This window comes from Macaca thibetana, chromosome 2 (assembly GCF_024542745.1).
Source record: "Macaca thibetana thibetana isolate TM-01 chromosome 2, ASM2454274v1, whole genome shotgun sequence".
NCBI classification, from domain to species: domain Eukaryota; kingdom Metazoa; phylum Chordata; class Mammalia; order Primates; family Cercopithecidae; genus Macaca; species Macaca thibetana.
This window is the reverse complement of record NC_065579.1, coordinates 45,167,422-45,182,533: the sequence shown is the minus strand read 5'-3', so window position 1 is coordinate 45,182,533 and position 15,112 is coordinate 45,167,422. Positions and strand designations below refer to the sequence as shown.

Genomic DNA, 15,112 nt, shown 5'->3' with positions numbered 1-15,112 from the left:
TTTTGACAGATGTATGAGGACATACATATGTTCTAAATAAAGATGACTGATAAATATTTCCCATGTTATCTTAATAGATAGTAAATAATAACGGAAATATTTAGCAATCCTATTCACACTGAAAAATTCCAAAAGCATGCTGAACACTAGCAAAAGAATTCAAACATGAAAAATAAGAGAGCGAGCAAGTTGGAAAAGATATCTAGCAAGAATTCAGTGACTATAAAAAGCAGATCATTTTTAATATGCCACTCTAAACAATGCCTTCTACTGACAGAGGGATTTTGAAATTTTCCAGACTGCCAAAACCTAGCAGTGTTCCTTTTGCTTATTTTTTTTTTCAAGTTCTAATCTCTTACCCTAAATTTCTCTTTGCTGAAAAATCTACATTTTTTGTCTACTTTCCCTCTCAGTTACATATCTACATAGAAAATATAATCTTTATTTTATTTTACGGGACCTTCAAAAAGAATGAATTACTCATATTCTTCGAATAATGTATTTGTTAAATCTGAAGCGTCTTTCATTAATCACAAAACTGTAATTATGAGGTGACAAGGACATTGGAACTTTGGTTATGGCAGTCAAGCAAAAAAAGACCATGAAATTGATTTCTCATTCTGTCTCACTGGGAAAGAAGGGAGTAAGTGTGAATTATGTGAGAGGATGAACACTGAGATCATGAATACTGCACATCAGATTCTCCCTACAAAGAAGAATCCCCGCTTTCTCCAAACCAGGGCAACTAGCAAGAAAAATCTTAAGATTGGTGCCTTCCTCTGACAACTGCCTCTCCCTTCAACAACTGCCATTACTACTGCCACTGTTTTTACTTTAAGTTCTGATACTAATGTGGGTGTTGGTATGTGTGAGAGTGGGAGAAAAAAGAAAGGCTGGGAAACAAAAAATGAGTAAGAACTGGGTGTTAAGAATGTTTTGTCATTATGATTCATAGATTGTAAGCTTCAGTGAGGTTCAGTAAATATAACATAGCTAATTGATACAAAATAATATGTTATAGAACCTAAATTAATCCTTTCAAAGATTACTTGTGATAAAAAGATACATTTTATCACAGGAGAGGGATAAAGGTTTTACATCAAATCATGAAGTCCACTTCTCAAAATTGAGTTCTAATGTGTTTACAACTACAATACCCCATCATTATAGAAGGCAAATTAGGTAGAAATTTTATAAAAATCAAAGCTTTGTTCTGCTATTCTAATTAAGTTTTGTGTTTCATTCTATGGGCATATTAAGAGAGAAATAACACAGCATGAACAATGCAAAAAATAAAATATCAATCCAGATGGAAAGAATAAATGGTACTAATAAAAAGAACATTCAGAATGAATATATTTATAGAGTATAGAAAAGTACTAAATACAGTACCTACATTAGGAGGGGTCAAATCTGCATTTCATGAAGCAAAACAGGAAAGTATTATATATTATGAGACAGATAACGATAGACCACACAAAAGACAAATAACGAACACTAATTTTTTCATGTACACTAAAAACATTAAAAAGAGAACAATACTAGAGTCAAACTGGAGCTTTCAAAGGAGAAAAACACCTACAAATAATTATTTTATTCTAATAGATAATTCATTGTCCATATTGGTGGTAGAGCTGTTATGTGATCATTTATGAGAATATTTTAAATGTATGATACTTTTCACTAACCTCTTATGGAGAAATGAAAGATAAGATTTACCCCAGCATTCTCTTTTAATCAAAACCAGCAACCACCTTCCATAATTTGAATTTTTCAATGGATACACACACCTACTACACATACTAAATTGCATTTCCCACTACAGCCCCTATCTCTGACAGTGAAGTAAGACAACACCGTAAGAAGATAAATATAGTAAGTCAATTAAAGAAAGGCAGAAAGAACACACCTTCCAGTAAATTCATATCGATGTCATTATTATTCGGCTTGTGCAGGCATGGGTATGTGTTAAACAAATTAGCTACAAAAGCTAAATTAAGTTTAGGATTGCCTGAAACCACATCTGCAGGAGTAACAAACTGCTTGCAGCCCAGTTTATCTGCTTCTTGAAGCATGAGTCCAGCACGCTTCAGGTCATTTGTCTCCTAAACAATAAAACAAAAATGGTTACAATTGAAGTTTTAACTGGCATAATTTTTATTGGTATATGTATTTATAAGCAATTACTTTTCCACAAATATATCAAATAACAACTCAAAATAAGATCAAAATGTGTAGTAATTCCAACTCAACTTACCCATTCCTTTATTTATTTATTTTATTTATTTAGAGACAGAGTCTTGCTCTGTTCCGCAGGCTGGAGTGCAGTGGCATGATCTTGGCTCACTGCAACCTCTGCCTCTTGGGTTCAAGCGATTCTCCTCCCTCAGCCCCTGAGTACCTGGGATTACAGACATACGCCACTATGCCCAGCTAATTTTTGTATTTTTAGTAGAGACAGGGTTCTGCCATGTTGGCCAGGCTGGTTTCGAACTCCTGATCCAACCACCTCGGCCTCCCAAAGTGCTGGGATTATAGCCATGAGCCACTACACCTGGCCTCCATGCCTTTTAAGTTAAAGGGGAAAAAGTCTCTGAGTTTCCTTGCTGGGATAACTGAGTTATATTTTACCCTTTTTGCTAAAATACTCAGCAAAATCCTCAAATATTGTTATCAGTAAGCTCACAGTGGTCGCACTATACGTAACTTATTCAAGGCCAGCTAGTAGAGTGCCCTCTGGATAACAGGTATAGTTATCATACCCACTGTACACTGAGTGAAATTTCCAGAAGGCTCTTCTTGATGAAAAACAAGTTGAAATTACATATTTTAAAAATTAAAATCATAGCGAAAAGCACCTTTCACAATTGCAAAACCCTGAAAACAAATGAAACAACCCAAATACCTATGAACAGGAGAGTAGATGAATGAATTTGTATATTCACACAATGACATCCAATATGGGTAACTCTTAGAGACACAAATTCAAAAAGAAGTACTAGAAATTTAAGTATAACATGATAAACTTTAAAGGAAGTTAAAAGTAAAATGAAGAATTTAATTTTGTAAGGGATACATTTGGATGAAGGGAAACTACATAAAAAGAAAAGCAAAACAACAGTGAACACAAGATTCAAGACTGTGGTTACCACACTGGGCTGAAACAGAGATGGAATAGGGAAGAACTGGACAGAAAATGTAATGTCAAGGTCTTAGTTTTCCTGTTAGATTGAGAGTTCATGAGGCTTGTTACAATTTCAAAACAACCACACACAAAAATAAATTTAAAAATGGGTATGCACAGACCCATATGAGTATATCATGACCAAAGATAACCTACCTAATTCTGTGCACCACAGTTGCAAAATAATCATGTAAATGAAATCGGAGAAAGCAACAGATTATTAAATTAAACAACGATGAAAAGTTACCAATGTAGACATCAAAAAATGACAATATGTGGCCGGACGTGGTGGCTCATGCCTGTAATCCCAGCACTTTGGGAGGCCGAGGTGGGCGGATCACTTGAGGTCAGGAGTTTGAGACCAGCCTAGCCAACATGGTGAAACTCCATCTCTACTAAAAATAAAAAAATTAACCAGACGTGGTGGTGTGCACCTGTAATCCCAGCTACTCAGGGAGCAGAGGTAGGAGAATCACGTGAGCCCAGGAGGCAGAAGTTGCAGTGAGCCAAGATTGTGTCACTGCACTCCAGCCCGGGTGACAGAGCAAGACTCCATCTAAAAAAAAAATCCAACCAAACAAATAAAGACAATATGTGGACCTTATTTTAGGTCTTAATTCAAATAAACTATGAAAAAAATGGCATTTATGAGGCAAGTAGAAATGTCAACATTGACTAGATATTTTGATGATGTTACAGATTGTTGCAATTTTTTAAGGTATGATAAGGTATTGTGGTTTTACTTTAAAAGTGTCTTTATCTTTTAGAAATACATATTGAAATATCCATGAAGTAATGTCTAAGATTTGCTTCAAAATAATACAGAGGAGGAGGGAAATAGGGAATAAATAAGATTGACCATGAATTGGCAGATGTTGGAACTGAGGGATGAGTACCTGACAGTTTAGTATACTAAGTCTGTTCTCTTTTGAATATAGTCAAAATTTTCCATAAGTTTAAGTTCCTAATTTTTTAAATTAAAATGCTTTGCAAATTTTACAGAGCATTGCAGTACTGTTTCTGAAATATGTCATTATAATAATGTGAGATATAATTAATTAGTAATGACTCAAGTTGCCTTTAAAACCAAATGTTATGGATACAGCACTTTAAGTACATGACATATTTTCATACAATCTATTATCTGACCAGATTTTAATGTTTAGAATTCAAGCTTGTCCAACCCACGGCCGGTGGGTCACATGCAACCCAGGACAGCTTTGAATGTGGTCCAACACAAATTTGTAAACTTTCTTAAGACATTATTAGATTTTGTTGCAACTTTTTTTTTTTAAGCTCATCAACTATTATTAGTGTTAGTGTATTTTATGTGTGACCCAAGACAATTCTTCTTCGAATGTGGCCCAGGGAAGCCAAAAGACTGGACATCCTGATTTAGATATAACCATCCCTGGTATTTATAACTTATGCTAAAAGAATGAGATTCCTAGGAAGTGTGTTTGGTAGGTCAGAATCTGTTATCAGTCCTTCCTAGGAACACCATAAATACTAGGAATATCTATTTTTATTTTGTATATTTCTAAATATAAGCTGCTAAAACTGATAATTGATTGCTTAAAAATCTAACAACAGGTTGTTGCTTCCTTTCCTGGCATATGTTGACAGTCACAAGAGCACCCTGGTGAGTTCCAATTGCCTTGCACCAGGGAAACGTGAGTGTAGGACTGATTCCACAAATATTCAAGGTCACAATTATGCAGTTCCCTTTCTTCTGTCATGACAGCCAGTTAGCTTGACATGGAGGTTTGGAGTCTGGGGCATGGAAAAAACTTCCATAGAGCAAAGCACCAAACTTTAATGGAGAGCTGAGGGCTCTACCGGGGAATGCTGCCTGTAGAGAACTGTACTTTAAATTTGACTGTACCTCCTACTCAAATTCAAATTCATAGTCAGAAAGTAGAACAGTGGTTACCAGGGCCTGGGGGGAGGAGAAAATGAGGAGTTTTTGTTTAATGAGTACAGAATTTCCCTACAGGATGATGAAAAGTTTGCAGAGATGAATAATGGTGATAGCTGCACAACAATGCAAATGTACTGAATGCCACTGAACTGAACACTGAAAATGATAAAAATGGTAAATTTTCTATGTCTCTTTTACCAAAATATATTTTAAAAGTTAAAAATTGCACTCACATTAATTCCTGAAAGGTCAATGGCAATGGCAGGTCCATCTTCCCCACCTTTAGGGGCAATCTGATTAAGCAGATGAAAATAGGCTCTCGAGTCCTTCAAGGAAAGACACGAAATAGCATTTTTAAAATGAATAAAATCATCGTTGAATTTAGGGAAAACAAGTGCTCAAACTGAAGAAACTGCCTCTATCTCAAAGAATGGAATAACTTGAATAATACAGAATTACTTGTAGGTTCCTGAATGAACCATGCTGTTTCACACTTCAGAGCTTCAAAGCAATCCTGTTTCACACCTCAGAGTTTATAGCAATGCTGTTTCCTGCACCTGGATACCCTCCCTTACTTTTCCATCTGTTTACACACCCAAGCATCCACATCAGTTAAGATTCAGGCCAAGCATTATCTCCTGGAAGCCTTCCCTGGATTCTCCAGGATGAACTAAGAACACTCCTCTGTAGTGCACAGCACCCCTTGCCTACCTCAGTAAGTAAACAGTGACCACACTATTCATCATCCAATGTCATTGTCTCCAAAGATGGATATCATGCTTCTTCCCCATACATACATGAACGCTTCCCATCAAAAGGCAGAAGCTATGTTCTGTCCTCTTTAATTTGGACGGGCCTTATGATTCACTTTGACTAGGAGAATGCTGTGAAAGTGATGTTCTGGGGCTTCCAAGCCCAAATCTTAAGAGCTTCTGCTTCCTCTGTCTTAAAGTTAACCTCTACATAAGAAGTCCAACTATCTGAGACTATCATGCTGTAAGGAAGCCTGAGCTCACCATGTAGAGAGGCCTTGTGGAGGAGCACTGAGGCACCAGACATGTGATTGAGGCCTTTGTGTACTTTCCAGATGAGCCCAACTGACAGCTGAATGTAACTAAGTTAGTAATCCCAGCCAAAACCGTGCGAAGCAGAAGAACCACCCAGCCAAGATGCATCAACCCGCAAAATGATGAGAAATAATCATTATAAGCAAATTTTGCATAGTTTGCTATATAGCAATAGGTAACTGAAATATCCTTCTGGTACATGCTTGTCTATGAGTAGAATTGGCAAGCTTCTCAAGAGCTGAGTCTTTGCATCCCCTGGGCATAATGCCCTTTAGGAAGAGCTGAATAAATGTTTGCTTAGCTGAATTTTAAGAGATTTCAGAATGAAAGCAGAGAAATAAAATGTCACTTCAAATTGAGAGACTGTCCTCTAGGCCATTATGGAAAAAGATAACCTGACTGAAGGTTATCTAGCTAAAGAGGGAACATGAATTAGAGCCAGCACTGATTACTCTGGGGGCAGGGGGCAGGGCAGGGGAGGACATAAAAAAACAGAGAGAAGAAAGTCACAGCGCCCTGGCTTGGCAGTGCCCATCCAGGCAGTAAGCAAGGGAAAGTTGTCGTTAGACAGAAATGCCTGTTATAGTCTCCTTGACAAGATTCTCCCAGTAGAGAGGGAAGTGTTTTAAGCTACGCTGGTTAAGGCACAAACCTTAAGATCCCTTTGTTTACTGATTCACTGTGCCCTCAGATAATCTGATTTCCTGTTAGCTGGTTATTGACAAAGTGGGAGTAAGAGTGTTAAACCAGTAAACAGATAGAATTATTAGTCCAAATGAACAGACTGACATCCTCATTATAATCTAGCAGATCTGTGGCCTATAAAATGAGAAAGTGTGTTTTAATCTGTTGAGGTTAACATCTCTTTCCTCTCATAGCCAGTTGTAGTTCTTATTAAAAGCCAATGTATCTGGTTTTTAGAAAATATATATTTCGTGAATATAATTGGGGGATCTACTTCACACAGTAATGCAAATTTTCATTTTCTATCCCAAGTGTTCTTGTGAATTTAATTCAAATTTAAGTCTGAACCCCTTTTATTTTTACACTCCACATCCTTTATTTCATGTCACAAATTTGAACATTTAAGTATAAACCTTAATGTCTTGGCTGAAGTTGCTGATGGTATGCCATCCTGCGTTGGTCAGATGGTAGTTCACCCATCGCAGCAGTAATTCCTCAGGAGAAAGCTTCATCAGCTCCTCTAGTTCCTCACCTTCATTTAACAATGCAATCAGAGCTGAGGGCAAAACAGCGAAATGTAAATTCTTCCCATAGCGAGTACATGCAATGAACAGCAAATATTTCTAATGATCTTACCTTCATTCCTGGAAATCTCAATATCAGCAAAAAGGCCAACTTTGATGATCTGCCAGAGAAGTCCCAAGACCAAGTGAGGTTTTCCTTCTTTGAGATCTGATGCACCGATGTTGACCACTGTACAACCAATGGCGGAGGCAGAATTCAGGGCTAGGTTTAAATTTTCCTGAATTGCCAAAAAAAAAAAAAAAAAAAAAGTACACATGAGGAAGTACTTTCTTAGGTCTTATCTATAAAAATTATCTATAAGAAACAATGAACTGCCAAATTTCAGATTTATAAACATAATATATATACAATGAAAATACCACTACTCGAAAAAAATCACATGGTTTTAACTGTTACTTTATGTGCCAATGACTTTCAAATCCCTATTTCCACCCAGACCTCCTCTGAGTCCCCACTCTAAGCTCTGTATCTATATATGTACTTTGTTATGTCTACCTGGATGTTCTGCCAATACCTCAAACTCAACATATTTCTGTAAAGTGCTCATTTGAAAGTATTTCTTTAAAAAATTATGTACAATTAGGTTTTAAGATAATTTTAAAGTAACTCTTAAGATGGATTTTACAAATGAGGAAACTACAGCACTGACAGGTTCCACAGTGGAAAGGCTGGGGTCTGATCCCAGTGGTCTCCAGAGCCCATCCTCTTTTCTTTTTTTTTTTAGACAGAGTCTCGCTCTGTCACCCAGGCTGGAGCGCAGTGGCACGATCTCAGCTCACTGCAAGCTGTGCCTCCCGGGTTCACGCCATTCTCCTGCCTCAGCCTCCCGAGTAGCTGGGACTACAGGTGACCGCCACCACACCCGGCTAATATTTTGTGTTTTTAGTAGAGATGGGGTTTCACCATGTTAGCCAGGATGATCTCCTGACCTTATGATCTGCCTGCCTCGGCCTCCCAAAGTGTTGGGATTACAGGTGTGAGCCACCGCGCCCGGCCCAGAGCCCATCCTCTTAATCGCCATGCATTACTGCCATTCTCATATTGTAGCAGTAATAGCAACAATTTAATGTGCTGGTCACAACAGCAGCAAAGCACAGAGGTTCTCAAAGCATAGCGAATATTTCAGTGGCTTCCTCCTATAGTGTGCTGAAGTGATTTATTGAGCTCCAAGTAAATAAATGGCTGTATCTTTGGGGGATCATCTGGGGTGATTAAAATAAGCATTTTGAATTATTTTTGTAGCAGTATTAAGCAATGTTCATTTAAATATAGTTCTCCCGAAAGAAGCAGAACCAGAGAAACCTTCAATATTTTTATAACCTCATAATTCACTACAAATAAACATAAACATGAAAACATTAACAGCAAATTGCAAATACTTTGTGGAAATCTAAGATTTTTAATAACTTCAGGTGTTTTTAATTAACATTCCTGCTTCAGATGTTTTTTAAGTTACCATAAATCAAATCTATGCAACTTTCAAGAGACAACTGCTGCTGATTTAGGCATGATCACTAATATTTTTCTCTTTGCTTCCAAGAGCATAAATGATGTTTGCTCCAGTTGTGATTCCCCAGAATGCATCAGCAGGGGAAAGAACTGGACTGAAAATGAAGCCAATAATAGTGTTAATCTCACAATAACCCATTTCATATGCAATTGACAGCATGTACTGTGGGCCAAAAGAAGTGTATAATTTCGCTAAATTGATTACAATACTAGTAAGAACCAAAACCTACCACTACTCCCAGCCTGGACAATAACAAACAAAACCACGTGTTACTGCCTACATTAATATGACCTTGTGTGCTATCCTCTTGTCTTCACTGGCATGACTATTCTGTCTTCATTAGCATGATCTTATTCTTCCAGGAGTCTTGAGCCTAGGCAAAAATTTTTCACTGCAGGCACTACCTAAAAGACCCATTAACTCTTCAATGAAAACATCAATGACAGTTTATACTCTAAGAATCTTTGACCTCTTCACCTTAAAATCCTCCCCTTGCTATTTCCACCAGTCTTGGGCCGGTGCATTGAGAACCTTGCCCAATCTGGATCAGAGCCCTCTTGCCCTCTCTCATATTGAAAGACCTGCCCTAAACCACAATTCCAATTCTCAGATGCTGCCCTCACTTTCCCAGCACCAAGACACTAACAAAGCTTTGCAAGTATTTTCTCTTACTGCAATAAACAGTTAACTCAGCTTTGTCTTATCAACGGGTCGTGTTGGTCATATAGGAGAAAAACTGCTTTTGATGTTAATTTTATTCAAAGATGTTTGCTTTGCAAGCATATCAAATGTCTGACAAGTAATTTGGCTTTAAAAAATGGGTAGAAAATAAGGAGTTGCAATGTTTCTTTCAAGTAAATGGTAGTTTCTACTTGATAAATACAACATTATTGCCCTATCAGTTAGTAGGGAATGGAGTGGTCACACTAAGCTACTTCTAAATATCTTAAGAACAAGAAGTAATAGGAGAACCCCATGGAGAAGTTGCTATACAATTCTTACCATGGACAACTGCTCTGAATGCCCAGCCTTCCTGAAGACTTGTGTTGATGCGGAAAGATAGGGACAGTAGGGAACCACAAACAATTGGGACACAAGAGAGGTGGCCCCGCCTTCTATAGGGCAGTGGTACATGGTTAGGCTTGGACTGTCTAACAGGTTCCCTCATTTCCTGTTATCTTTGAGAAGTACAGAACTGGATGTTAACTACATGGCTTTCTTGTTCCCTGCTTGCTAATAGGTCAATAATGTTGCATATCACTAATAGAAATTACCATTCTTGAAGAAGCCTATTTCCAGTTGCAATTGCCAGATTATTTTTCACATGTTGTACTGGAATCTTCATTTAATATCAATGATTATTGAAAATATTCACATCTATCTTATTTATAGGATACATACATGACCATTTTTTTGCCACTGAATCTGAAACACGGCATTTCTTACTATTGTATACATTTATTGCTTGGTTTTACTTTTAATATTTATATTTAGTGCAGTAAAGAAAATAAAGAAAAAATATTCTGTAAGTATTTTGTGGTAGCCACAGAGTGGATCTGAGGGGCTATCATGCAGTTTTATTTTTAGAGATAGCATACTTCCAATATATGCAGGGGGTAATAGTCTATAGAAGACTAGCTTTCTATAGAAGACTCAATAATTTTAGCAAAATCAAGGATTGCACTTGCCAAATGAAGGACACAGGTTAGCAGTAGCTTAATTTTAATAGCTACTATTGTGACCACACCTTAAATAGTTGCTATTACTACCACCACGTGAGAGTGGCAGTATAACACAGTGATTAAGAAATGAGCTCTGGCACTAGACCACTGGGATCATATCCTGACTCTGCCTCTGTATAACCTGTCAGTGCCTCAGTTTCCTCATCTACAAAATAATAGTATATACCTTATTATAAAGTTGCTGGGAGGATAATTTACATAGTGTGTTTAGATCAGTGACTGACACCCAGTAAATACTCAGTAAATATTACTATCCACTCATTGTTCTAGAGATTTTGAGGGGGAAAGTGTGGTATGTATAAATACCCGGACTTTTACAAGATCTGTATGGAGAAGCCAACTACAGAACAATTTAGTACAAAAAGAATAATTTAAAATTGTGTGAAATGATAAACCTGCAGTGTTATTTTTCAACCACCCAATAAGGGCACTGGCATCAAGCAAGTGCTCATTAATAAATAACTCAATAATTACAATAATATAAACTGAATACTACAGCTTAAGTGCATCCAAAGTACCCTGAATCTTCATTTCATTCATTACAAAATCCAACTGAATTTTTATTTAATAAAAGTCCAGTTTTGGCCAGGCATGGTGGCTCATGCCTATAATTCCAGCACTTTGGGAGGCTGAAGTGGGAGGATCACTTGAGGCCACGAGTTCAACACCAGACTGAGCAACATAGCAAGATCCCATCTCCACAAAAACTTTAAAAAATTAGCATGGCATAGTGGTACATGGTTATAGCCCTAACAACTCAAGAAGCTGAGGTTGGAGGATCACTTGCTCCCAGGAGTTTGAGGTTACAGTGAGCTATATTGGGGGGTATAGGAAGACCCTCGTCTCTTAAAAACAAAACAAAAAAAAACCAAACAGTTTTTATAGGAGAACAACATTACATTAAATCAAAGGTTTTATCTGGGTCCAAGCATTCATTAATAAAGGTCTTACATTTCTCAGCAGAGTAACATGATTATAAGCAAAGGGCAAATACTTACAGAAACAGTGAATGGCGTAAGCTTTTTCTTATTGATGGCTCTTTCATCAATTGTATCTGGTTCAGATAAGTTGATCATTTTGCTAAAGAGAAAATGAGAATAGTTTAATACTCAAAGAAATTTTTTTTAGTTTATTATTGCAAACAGCCAAAATAGATAAATTTTGAAAATAACAATTCATTACCTTAAAATATTAAACAGTAAGCCAGGCATGGTGGCACATGCATATAATCTTAGCTACTTGGGAGGCTGAGCCCAAGAGTTTGAGGCCAGCCTGTGCAAAACAGAGAGACATCATCTCAAAAATAATAATAATTAAACTGTAATTCATGCCAGGAACTTTTTTTTTTTTTTTGAGACGGAGTCTCGCTCTGTCGCCCAGGCTGGAGTGCAGTGGTGCGATCTCGGCTCACTGCAAGCTCCGCCTCCCGGGTTTACGCCATTCTCCTGCCTCAGCCTCCCGAGTAGCTGGGACAACAGGCGCCTGCCACCTCGCCCGGCTAGTTTTTTTGTATTTTTTTACTAGAGACGGGGTTTCACCGTGTTAGCCAGGATGGTCTCGATCTCCTGACCTCATGATCCGCCTGTCTCGGCCTCCCAAAGTGCTGGGATTACAGGCTTGAGCCACCACACCCGGCCCAGGAACTTAATTCTTAAAATCCAAGAAATATTCCCATTCCTAAAACAAATCCATCACACACTACAAGAGTAATCTTAGCATTTCTCCTAATTTTTTTAACCATCCTGAATTTTTTTTCTTTTTCTTTTTCTTTTGACATGTAGTCTACCTCTGTCACCCAGGCTGGAGTGCAGTGGTGCGATCTCAGCTCACTGCAACCTCCACCTCCTGGGTTCAAGTGATACTCCTGCCTCAGTCTCCCGAGCAGCTGGGATTACAGGTGTGTGCCACCTCTCAGAGCTAATTTTTGTATTTTTAGTAGAGATAGGGTTTCACCATGTTAGCCAGGCTAGTCTCAAATTCCTGACCTCAAATGATCTTCCTGCCTCAGCCTCCCAAAGTGCTGAGATTACAGGCGTGAGCCACCATGCCCAGCCATCACCCTGAATTTTCTTAATGTTCGTTTTGTCTTTATTTCACTTACTGGTCATCAGCATTCAACAGCCTAAAACACAAAGAAATTCTCCAAGAAGCCTCATAAAGTAGGATCAACACTGTTAAAATTACTGATGTTGCAGAAAGATACGAAGCCAGAGATTTCATCTAAGACCAATAATTTAGACATTTTCAGAGAAATTAATATAAATTTTGTCTCTATATTTTAGAATTTTACCTTTTAAAACAAGATTAGGAAAATACCCATTGAGTTCATAATAGGAATTTCTCTGAGAGTCAAAGAAACATAAGAATTGCAGGTGGAGGTCAAGGTGTATTTTACATTTAATGTCCTAAAATCTAATATCCTGTACTTACGGGTAAGGTTTTGTTTTCCTTTTTAAGTAAAAACATCAAAAAAAAAAGACTGAAGGAAATGTGTTAGAATGTTAGTAAGTCATTTATGGATGGTAAGGATATTTGTGATGGTTATTTTCTACTTTGTAAATCTTCTGTACTTTTTATAAACTAAAGGAAAGATCTCTGCTTTATCCAAAGGAGTATGCTGGGGCTGTGGTATACACGACGACGACAAAGACATTCCCTCCGAGAGTTTACAATATAGGGAGAAAAAATAGAATGCAAAGAGCCAAGGATAACACAAGGCTGAATCAAAACATAATTTTCATTTAGGTACAAATAAGGAATATCTTCCCTTTGCATCTCCTCATGTTCCTGTTCCAGTCAATAATCAGTACTCTCTTACTGGAAAAAGAAAAGAGAAACCCTGTGAATATTTAAAACTGCACCAGACAAATAAAAGATTCCTGGCAATTATTATAGTAACACACGTAAAAGACAACATAAAAACAAGGGATTGTATTTGAAAGAAAATTTTGGAAATTTTCCAATAGATACACAGTAGTTCATTTTCTATGCAATATACATTCTCCAGGACCTAAGTAGCTACTGATTCCAAAAGACAATGGACGGCTGAATTGTAGTTTTCATGGAATGCGCATCAATGTAATCAGAAAGAACACAGCTTCCTTAACCAGAAGATGAACTCACCAAAGAAGGATGCCATCTGCAAGTGACTTGAAAAGACTATCATCATTGGGATTCATGGGTATGAGATGCTTACAGTCAGGGTCATTCTCCAGGGCTTTGTTTATCCAGTTAACAAAAGCCACTTTTTCTTCCTCTGAAAGGAGAAAATCTTTGTAGGCAAATCTCATTTCACAAACTTTATTGCACTACAAAAACATACTTGTTAATTTCTGCTCAAAGATAATAATTGACCATTATTAAAAACCTACTAAAACACAAAAGGGTTTAAGAAAAGACGAAAGGGGGCTGGATGTGGTGGCTCAGGCCTGTAATCCCAGCACTTCCCAAAGCAATTCCGAGGCGGGCGGATCGCTTGAGGTCAGGAACTCGAGACCAGCCTGAGCAACATGGAGAAATCCCGTCTCTATTGAAAATACAAAAATTAGCCAGGCATAATGGCACATGCCCGTAGTCCCAGCTACTCGAGAGGCTGAGGCTTCAGAATATCTTGAACCAGGAGGTGGAGGTTGCAGTGAGCGGAGATCATGCCACTACACTCCAGCCTAAGCCACAAAGAGAGACTCTTTCAAAAAAAAAACAAAAACAAAAACAAAAAAAACAGGTGGGCGGGAGGGGCGCGGTGGCTCACGCCTGTAATCACAGCACTTTGGGAGGCCAAGACGGGCAGATCACGAGGTGAGGGGATCAAGACCATCCTGGCCAAAATGGTGAAACCCCTTCTCCACTAAATACACAAAAATGAATTAGCTGGGCTTGGTGGCATGCGCCTGTAATCCCAGCTACTTGGGAGGCTGAGGCAGCAGAATGACGTGAACCCGAGAGGCGGAGCTTGCAGTGAGCCAAGATGGCGCCACTGCACTCCAACCTGGCCACAGACCAAGGCTCTGTCTAAAAAAAAAAAAAAAAAAAAGAAATGACAGGACAGGGGAGGGGAATTCATTCCACATTTCCACCTGATATATTAGGAGAAATGAAGGTATATATCTTAAATGAGCACAATATATATTTGGTTTGATTCAAAAATATTTCCAAATATGTATTGCTTCTGAAAGCTAATGAATCAGAAACAGACCATCAGAGGTCAAATATGTATATGTAATTAAATAAGGAAAAAAATACAAGAAACAAAGACCATGGCAATAAAATCCATCCTCCCCAAAAAGATTTAGAGAGCTGTGATTTTTAGCTTACAACAGAAATACTGAATTCAGTCAAGAGTTATTCAAATGAATAAAACAGCTCAATTTCCATGGAACTTTTACTATTAAAAAATTGACACAAATTGGCTGGGTGCAG

At 37.8% G+C, this 15,112-nt stretch overlaps 1 protein-coding gene across 2 annotated transcripts in view; it reads right to left on the bottom strand.

The window, feature by feature from the left end:
- PLS1 (plastin 1) overlaps positions 1–15,112 on the bottom strand; it is a 111,309-nt gene that overhangs the window by 21,826 nt on the left and 74,371 nt on the right. For both annotated transcript variants that reach the window (XM_050778143.1, XM_050778142.1), the window contains exons 5-10: positions 13,817–13,949; positions 11,692–11,773; positions 7,493–7,658; positions 7,270–7,412; positions 5,339–5,431; positions 1,910–2,105 (exon numbers count right to left, since the gene is read on the bottom strand). In XM_050778143.1, the coding sequence (XP_050634100.1) occupies positions 1,910–2,105; positions 5,339–5,431; positions 7,270–7,412; positions 7,493–7,658; positions 11,692–11,773; positions 13,817–13,949 (813 nt within the window). The remainder of the gene's footprint in view (positions 1–1,909; positions 2,106–5,338; positions 5,432–7,269; positions 7,413–7,492; positions 7,659–11,691; positions 11,774–13,816; positions 13,950–15,112) is intronic.